Source organism: Gossypium raimondii, chromosome 10 (genome assembly GCF_025698545.1).
Source record: "Gossypium raimondii isolate GPD5lz chromosome 10, ASM2569854v1, whole genome shotgun sequence".
In the NCBI taxonomy this organism is placed as follows: domain Eukaryota; kingdom Viridiplantae; phylum Streptophyta; class Magnoliopsida; order Malvales; family Malvaceae; genus Gossypium; species Gossypium raimondii.
The window spans coordinates 43,255,965-43,265,465 of NC_068574.1; the positions used below are offsets into that span (position 1 = coordinate 43,255,965).

At 31.9% G+C, this 9,501-nt stretch overlaps 1 protein-coding gene across 1 annotated transcript; it reads left to right on the forward strand.

Annotated features, from left to right (window-relative positions):
* Positions 1-1,741: 1,741 nt before the first annotated feature.
* LOC105777169 (probable 1-deoxy-D-xylulose-5-phosphate synthase, chloroplastic) lies at positions 1,742-5,624 on the forward strand. Its single transcript, XM_012600276.2, has 10 exons — positions 1,742-2,233; positions 2,504-2,632; positions 2,716-2,880; positions 2,979-3,129; positions 3,380-3,651; positions 3,740-4,013; positions 4,140-4,447; positions 4,571-4,852; positions 4,948-5,232; positions 5,308-5,624. The coding sequence occupies exons 1-10, from the start codon at positions 2,096-2,098 to the stop codon at positions 5,464-5,466; spliced, it is 2,163 nt and encodes a 720-aa protein (XP_012455730.1). The 5' UTR covers positions 1,742-2,095; the 3' UTR covers positions 5,467-5,624.
* Positions 5,625-9,501: the final 3,877 nt, after the last annotated feature.

Sequence of the window (9,501 nt, forward strand, 5' to 3'; positions counted from 1 at the left end):
TTTTTCACCTTTTAATTACTTTCTTCATTATACATAGAGATTTATCAAACTCGGATCCCATAGATCAAACTTAACCTTTAATACAAGTCCTTGAGAGCTAAAAACCACACTTTTTTTATTATCTTTTCTCAGTAAAAATGTGAAATTTACGATTTAGAGCCTAAACTTTCTAGTATTTTCAATTTGATCCAAAAGAGATTTTTTATCACACCAATATATATTCCAAGTAGTTCCCTTGCCAAATAACCAATAATATCTTACATTGCATTGATAAAAAAATTAATATGCCCATTTTGGTCAAATTGCATTTTAATCCTTCGACTTTTTAGAATTTGCAATTTTATTCTTTTTGCTACATGCTCACCTCCATAATTCTTTTCATTGCTTTTCTTCTTTGAAATCAATTTTTCTTTCATAAGAATCCTCTATTTGACTCATTTTGAAATTTTCTCAAAATTTCACTATATCTAATCTTGAAACAGTGTGAAATATCAAATCAAAATTTTTGAGGCATTACAAGAACCAAGATCTTACCTGCAATCCAACTAGCCAAAGGTGTTCATAGTGACAAAAACATAAAATTGGCAATTTTGAATGTTGATGAGACCCCCTTAGCAGGGCTAGATATGCAATAGTCCTTTACTAATATGAAGTCTATTAAGTTACTAGTGGAACTACCACCTATGAGAGAGGTGGATTTTGCATCAAACTTTATGGGTAAAGAATTGTTGGTGTAACATGGGCGGTCAAACAGACTAAATGCACTAAGGAAGGTACATCTCATACATTATTCTAGTGTTATATAGTCTCATACATTATTCTAGTGTTATATAGTGTGATTACCTAAACCATAGAATGTAGGTTACATACAACCAAGTCTAGCAACTTGTGGACTTAATATGACTTGGCAAAGATACAAGGGTCCTTTCGGAGTTCCTAAATGAGTAGGCAAGGACCGAAGATACTCAAGGTTCACCCAATATTCAATTTAAATAGGCCTAAGCTTTTTCTTAAGTATTAAGAAGATTGGACCGAGGTAAAATATTTATTTTGATCTTATAATTAGTGTCTAAAAATAGAATGAATTTGTGTTTAGTCTCCAAAGTTTCTAAAGTTTTTTAAATTTGATTTCTTTTATAGAATTTATAATTTTTTTTATAAGTTTAGTAACATTTTAGTTTAGTTTAAGTAACTAATATAGAGTAGTATCTAAATATTAATTTGATAAAAATAAATTTAATAATTGCAATATTTAAATATAAATAATATCTAAATATTAATTAAGTAAAAATAAACTTAATAATTAAAAGGAGGAAAATATCTCATATTTAGAAGTAAGCCGAATTTACTGTAACCATGTTTATTTTATATAAATATCCAAAACCCCCCATTAACATTTCTAGCTTGACCTGGATACCGGCCAGACCCCCAAGTTAAATAATCCATTTCACATCAACAGCAAAAAGTAACGTAAGCCCACAATGATCAGATTGAGAACGATAACAGACAGCAACCCTTCCCTCGAGAAATAGGAGCAAAAGGAAAGAGAAAAAAGGTATCTTCTTCTAACGCCGTAATCTATCCATTTGTGATTTTTCCATTGACGTGGTCCAATCAGAGAACGACCTGCCACTTCAACTTCAATCCTAGAACATTGCTCTTTGCTGTCCCCCTCCCCTGTAATAATAAAAACCTCTTACATACAAATGAAGAAACAGTTTATTTATATGTAATTAATAATAATTTTTGGGTTTTCAGAGAAAAAAAGGCCCTTTTTTTTCTCTCTTATTTTTAAGTTTGGATGTTCATTTTCTATAGACAAAACCTTTATTTTTTTTTTTATAAGAGTATATAAATATAGTCTTGACGGAAGGTTTCGACACAGTCCACTTAGTATCATCATCAAGCAATAAAGCAGGGTGACATGACGGTGCAATAGTCACTAACCAAATTGTCTATAAATCTTTCATTGATTGGATAGCCTTTCATTCTTGCACTCAAAGAGTGGAAACTTTTCTGGGTTCTTCTCCTTTTGTGCTCTTAGTCAGCAGTTGCAGTCCTTTATTGCTCTTTGGAGATTGTATAGTCTTTAGTCATGGCCCTTTGTGCATCTTCATTTCCTGCCATTATCAACTGGGGTGCAGCTTCAGATCCTCAAAAATCCACTCCTTTTGCTTCTCATTTTCTTGGTGGATCAGATCTGGTTTTGCAGTCATTGAAGAAGCTCAATCAGGTTCATATGAAATAACCATAAAAAAAAAAAAGGAAAACTGGTTTTGTTTATTTTTCTTATCAGAATTTATAGTCGTTCTTTGTTTTAGATAATACTTTGTTTAAGTGAAGTTTTTGAGATTTGTTTAATGGGTTTAGTTTAGTTATAAGAAAGGGATAGCTTACCAAAATTTGGGTTTTCTTTTGATTTGAATTCAATTACTTAATACATTTCAGTTAAAATAAATATAAATTGAAAATTTTGGTGGTTTTTTGTTTTGATTTGGTAAAGGTCAAGAAAAGGCCAGGTGGGGTTTATGCATCACTATCAGAAGGAGCTGAATATCACTCCCAAAGACCAGCAACGCCTCTCTTGGACACTATAAACTATCCAATTCATATGAAAAATCTCTCTGTCAAGGTATAAAAACATCCAAAAAAAAAAAACATGTTCTTTTCCCTTGCCTTCTAGAAATTATTATGATATGGGAACTTTTCATGCAGGAACTGAAACAACTATCTGAAGAACTGCGGTCTGATGTGATTTTCAATGTTTCAAAAACTGGGGGTCACTTGGGTTCAAGCCTTGGTGTGGTTGAACTCACTGTGGCTCTTCATTATGTCTTCAATGCCCCTAGAGACAAGATATTGTGGGATGTTGGTCATCAGGTTTGGTTCTTGCTTTTCTTGGTTTTATGAGAAAAGAAAGATGTTGACTGATGGTGAATTGATCTTTATTTCGGTAAAATTCTTCATTTGATTTGTAGTCTTACCCTCACAAAATCTTGACTGGGAGAAGACATAAGATGCATACCATGAGGCAAACTAATGGATTGGCCGGATTCACGAAACGGTCGGAGAGTGAATACGATTGCTTCGGGACTGGTCACAGTTCAACCACAATCTCTGCAGGCTTGGGTATTAATCCAGTACTTCTGCATTCTTTTTTGCATATTATATGTATGGTTAAAACATTGAAACAAGATAACTCTTATCGAACCGTTATCAAGTTCTTTGATGTTGCTTTTAGCTAACATGCGATTTTGTTGTTTTTTTAAATGAACTTTTTGCTTTTGATATGATCAAATACTATTTTCAATTCCGTTATGCAAACCTAGTTTCACTTGGTCTTCAGAGATTTAACTGTCTTGATGTTTCGGGTGGACAGGGATGGCTGTGGGAAGGGATCTGAAAGGTGAAAGGAATCATGTTGTTGCTGTCATAGGTGATGGTGCTATGACTGCAGGACAAGCTTACGAAGCAATGAACAATGCCGGATATCTTGATTCTGATATGATTGTTATTCTTAATGACAATAAACAAGTTTCTCTGCCAACTGCCAATCTCGACGGACCTACACCACCTGTGGGAGCTTTGAGCAGTGCTCTCAGCAGGCTGCAATCAAACAGGCCTCTTAGAGAACTAAGAGAGGTTGCAAAGGTAAGTAGAAATGAATAGAACCCAGAAAACTAGTATAATTTTTACTAGAAACTAAAACTTACTAAGACTGGATGTGGTTTTATTGCAGGGAGTTACCAAGCAAATCGGTGGGCCTATGCATGAACTGGCTGCAAAAGTTGATGAGTATGCTCGCGGAATGATCAGTGGTTCTGGATCAACACTTTTCGAAGAACTTGGACTATATTATATTGGACCTGTTGATGGCCACAACATCGATGATTTAGTTTCTATTCTCAAAGAGGTGAAGACTACTAAAACAACAGGTCCGGTCTTGATCCATGTTGTCACTGAGAAAGGCCGAGGTTATCCATATGCAGAGAGAGCTGCTGACAAGTATCACGGTAACATTCAGAATAAGCCTTTTTAGAAGAGAGATCATTTCATATGATTTAATTTACTGGTGCCTCGATATCTGACCTTAGTTTAGGGAATAAAAGAATAAACTGTACCTGGATTTCTTTTCTCAGGAGTGGTGAAGTTCGATCCGGCAACTGGAAAGCAATTCAAAGGCAATTCTGCTACCCAGTCTTACACTACATATTTTGCTGAGGCTTTGATTGCGGAAGCTGAGGCAGACAAAAATATTGTTGCCATCCATGCCGCAATGGGAGGTGGAACCGGATTAAACCTCTTCCTCCGCCGGTTCCCACAAAGATGTTTCGATGTGGGGATAGCCGAACAACATGCTGTCACCTTTGCTGCAGGCTTGGCCTGTGAAGGCTTGAAACCTTTTTGTGCAATCTACTCATCATTCATGCAAAGGGCATATGACCAGGCAAGCTACTAAAGTTACCTCGGGTTTTCTTTTTTACGAATTGTAATCAATTATTATTCCGTGTATTAAGTTAAACATGTTGCATTTTAAAATCATTACGAATGTGTTGATTTGCTGCAACAGGTCGTACACGATGTGGATCTGCAGAAGCTGCCTGTAAGATTTGCAATGGACAGAGCTGGCCTCGTTGGTGCAGATGGTCCAACACATTGTGGGGCTTTTGATGTCACTTTCATGGCTTGCCTCCCCAACATGGTGGTAATGGCTCCTTCCGATGAAGCTGAACTTTTCCATATGGTTGCGACAGCTGCTGCCATAGATGACCGTCCTAGCTGTTTCCGTTACCCAAGAGGAAATGGGATCGGAGTTCAGTTACCACCTGGGAAAAAAGGGGTTCCACTGGAGGTGACTTTCGAGAAAGCCTCAAAATATTCCTTTTTGTAAAGAAACAAAGACTAAAGGGAAAAAACTAACTCGGAATTCGTATAATATCCTTACAGGTTGGCAAAGGCAGGGTACTGATTGAAGGGGAAAGAGTGGCACTATTAGGCTATGGAAGTGCAGTTCAAAGCTGCTTAGCAGCTGCCTCTTTATTGGAATCGCGTGGCTTAAGGCTGACCGTAGCAGATGCACGATTTTGTAAGCCATTAGATCACGCCTTGATCCGGAAACTGGCAAAGTCACACGAAGTACTGATCACAGTCGAAGAAGGATCAATCGGGGGCTTTGGTTCTCATGTGGCACAGTTCCTAGCACTTGATGGTCTTCTCGATGGCAAAGTAAAGGTATGCGAATCCAAAACCATGTATCCATATACTAATAACTATTTCTTTGCATTAAAATATTTTCCCGATTTGCAGTGGAGGCCATTGGTTCTTCCCGATCGATACATTGACCATGGCTCACCCGTGGACCAGTTGGCTGAAGCTGGTCTTACGCCATCCCACATAGCCGCAACGGTGTTCAATGTGCTTGAACAAAAAAGAGAGGCTTTTGAGGTCATGTCCTCAAGAAACTGAAGAAGTCGTCAACTTTGTACAAAATTTTACCTTTTGTTTTCTTTTGAAATCAATGATGGTTAAATATATAATAATATAAATAATCTTAGTTACCATAAATAATTATTATGTAACCCAACAACCTTACGAGTAATATCACATATCTGAGTTCACATCAACGAATTCTACATATGTTATCTGTTTATTTATAAAATAAATTTGGTAGGCCTGAGTTATAACATTGGAATCCTAAAACAATTATTTACTCAAAAAGCAAAAGGAAATGAGCTTTATTGACATAAATTGCGTGTCCTGTCGAGAAAAGTTAAAAACAACCCAAATTAGAGGATCCATGTCCAAAGAATGTGGGATTTGGTTGCATTCCTAAAGTAAGTTGGTTCACCAAACATTAAAAATGTTTGTCCACGTAACTCAATCACATCTATATATATTATTATAGCTTGTCGGCTTTTAAGAATTTAGTCTATTTACTTCTCGAATTTAAGAAATCAAGTCTAATTATTAATATCTGTAAAATTATTTTGTTAATATCGTTTGTGTCATGTTCTAATTTTTCTATTAAAAAATTCATTTGGTAGCCATATGACAAAAATATATATGTATTGTCTTGAACTTGAATTTCATAGAGAATTTTAATGGTGTTAACAATTTTAAAATTCACATCAACATTTCAATTAGAATTAAGTATTAAGACTAATTAATGACAATATAAGTGTTGAGGTGTCAAATTATGTAAAATAAATTAAAGTATAAAGATTAAATCTTAAATTTAAGCGAAATATCTGATGAAATTAGAACTTGATTATTTTTATATAATCTAAAAAATAGTATAGGGACCAAAATTAAAATTGATATTTTTATATAATCTAAAAAGATAGAGAGATTAGAATTGAAATTTAATCCTATGTTAATAATGTCAAAAAGAAAAAGAAGAAAAAAAGCCATGACACTTGTCATAAAAGGAAGGCTTAGGGGCCTTCTTTTTACGCATAGTTGTGTCGATTTTGAACTATCTAAATGATATATATATTTATTACAATTAATCAATATATAATAAGACATATTGTACTCTTTAGGAGAGAATTTAAGTTCAAAATTTGGAGACGACATTGTTGTGAGAGACAATTATGAACTATGAGTGCAAAACGATTCAGTATATTCATAGATTTTGCCTTCCATATTTTTGTTTAGTTGTAATTAGATAAACTTACTAACATCTAAAAAATAGAGATGAACATAAAAGTTTGATTATACAATTTGAAACTTAACTGCACCAACAAGGTTTAAGTTAAACTCACTTATCAAATTTAACCCCACTCCTATACTTCAATTTAGAGCACTCTCTTACTAATTTTTCCTTGAAAACTTAATTGCAAATTGATAAATAAAACAATTTACTTACAAAATATGCACTATAATTTTTGTAATTCTTCCTCTCACATACATTAACCCTAAACAAGTTGTTGTATATAAACATAGTATGGCCTATTAAAATATAATCAAGGTCAATATGTCTTCAAACAAGCTTCACTTTACCATGGTATTTTTATCACAATAATTGTATTTGTACCTAGCACTACAATAAATTTAGCTTTTCATGACGTTTTTTTTTTTCGCGACTTTTCCGAAAACATCACAAAAAAAGGTACAACTTTGTGACAAATAAAAAAAAAATGGAAAAGTCGATGGCGGAAAATCATAAATATTATAGAAAAGTGTACTTTTAGTGACATTTTTGTATAATGGTCAATGACATTTTAAAACACACCGTAGGAGTGAATATTTTGTGACGCTTTTGAAATTTTCACCAATGTTAAAATTTTTTGGCGATGTCTTTAACATCGTTTCACTTATGTAATTGCTTTTTGACTGTTTATGCCCACTTGTCACCACATTTCACACGTTTTCTATGACATTTTATTTAAATCGAAATTAAATTTATTATTTTCTATACATTTACAATTATATTTTTAGATTAGAAAGAAACCCTTAAAATTATAAACCCCAAATTGGTATATCCTAACGTCTACCTCTGAACAAGCTAAATTCACTTTTGGTGACTTTTCATATTTATATTATGACTTTATACTTTTCATGACGTTTTTAAACTTATATTGCAACTTTACATCTCAAATACAGAAGTAATTAAAATCCCTTTCGTGACAATTTTTAGATATATTGTTACTTCTCATAAAAAAATTAAAATTACATTTTGTGACGTTTTCTTTTAAATTTTTTGTAATGTTTTTAAAGGTAACCAAGAAGACAACTATTGAGTGACATTTCTATTTAATTTTTTTGTTAAGCTATTTATGACGTTTTAAACATCACTAAATAAGAAACTTTTCGTGACATTTTTCTTGATCAACGTGATGCTTATAAAAGTAAGAGATAAACGCATTTAAAAATGTCACGAAAATATTATTTTGTGTCATGAAAAGTCAATTTTAGTATAGTGCATTAGTAAGTGAAATTATAGTAAATTATTTTGTATCAATCATGTACATGTTGTGTTCATATGATATACATTTTAATTATCTAAGTACATCTTCTGCTTTTTTACTTTATAATATTTTAATTACTTTAAAAATTATAACTATAATTATTTATTATTATGATTTTATAATTGTTTAGGTAATTATTGTTGATCACATAAATAAAAAATCAATTAACATAATGGATTTATATTTCTTTATAACAATATGGTGGTATAATTGTTATGAATAATGCAATAAAAAAACATCTGCTAAAAAGAATGGAATGAAGTGCAAAACATGTGGTGATTCTAGCCAATGAACATGCAAAAGAGGGGTTTTGAGTTTGAAGCAATTGCTTTAATTGAGTTATGCGTGTCCCAAAACCAAAGGCGGAGGAAATTGACGCATGACTCCACTTTCAATTCCAATTAATTATGCTGGGATTACTTGCGTGCTAACCACTAAAAATGGGGAAAAGGGAGTTGGTTCATGGAACGTGAAAAATGATTGTGTCAATTTATTTTCTTTAAATCAATGTAAATAATAGATATCCTATCTATCACAATCAATGGAAAAATTAGGGTAATTTACCTGGTTGGTCATCTGACTTTTAGGCTGTTCTCATTTTGGTCACCCAAAATGAAATCTTGTAATTTTGTCACTCAACTTTTAAAGCACTTTCATTTTAGTCAACCAATCGTTAAATCTTTATAATCCTTAACTATACACGCCGCATCATATTCTCACTTTTATTTTAATCACCTAACTTTTAGGTCGCTTTCATTTTTGTCACTAAAAAAATCGTTTTTTAAAGTATTGATTGGGATAAAAAATGATTAAAGTGAAAAACAGTAAAAATTAAAATAATGTACTAAAAAATTACCAAATTGCACTTGTTTATCACATTCTTGAAGTTTCTAATTTTTAATATTAAAATTTTAATTTTAAAGCATAAAAATCAATTAAATAAATTGTTAATTTTTTATCCCTTGATAATATTAATTGATTTTGTTCTTGTAATATTGAAATTAATTAAATTAATCTCATTCTAAATTTTAAAATTTTATTTTATATTTCCATATTATCCTTAATGAAATCTCATATTAATCTCATTCTAAATTAAAATTAATTTCATATTTACTAATTGTCGCAAAACTTAAATTTCTTTTGATTATATAATCTCCAATCTTACAACTAAGCTAAAACAAAGAAAAATCATTGCAATTAATTAAGTTAAATTTCTTGTTTTTCGTTTGGGTAAAGAAGTAATAAAAAAATTTTGGGTTTTGTTTCATGGAATATAAAATTAATTAATTTAATTAATTGTAAGGATTTTTCTTTGTTTTAGCTTAGTATGAAAGACTGAGATCATATAATCAAAAGAAATTTGGGTTTCATGTATAATTATTAAAGATGATTTATTTGAGTTGATCTTAATTTTAAAAGAAAAAAATAAAAATTTAAGATTTAAAAGGAGACTAATTTAATTAATTTTAATATTATAGTAACAAATCAGTTGACACTACCTGATCCCAGCCCGACTGAAAAGTGGGAAGGT

Coding starts and splice junctions, on each gene's coding strand:
- LOC105777169 (XM_012600276.2), top strand. CDS start 2,096: ATGGCCCTTTGTGCATCTTCATTTCCTGCCATTATCAACTGGGGTGCA. Junction 2,881..2,978: donor TGTGGGATGTTGGTCATCAG/GTTTGGTTCTTG, acceptor TTTGATTTGTAG/TCTTACCCTCACAAAATCTT. Junction 4,448..4,570: donor TGCAAAGGGCATATGACCAG/GCAAGCTACTAA, acceptor TTGCTGCAACAG/GTCGTACACGATGTGGATCT.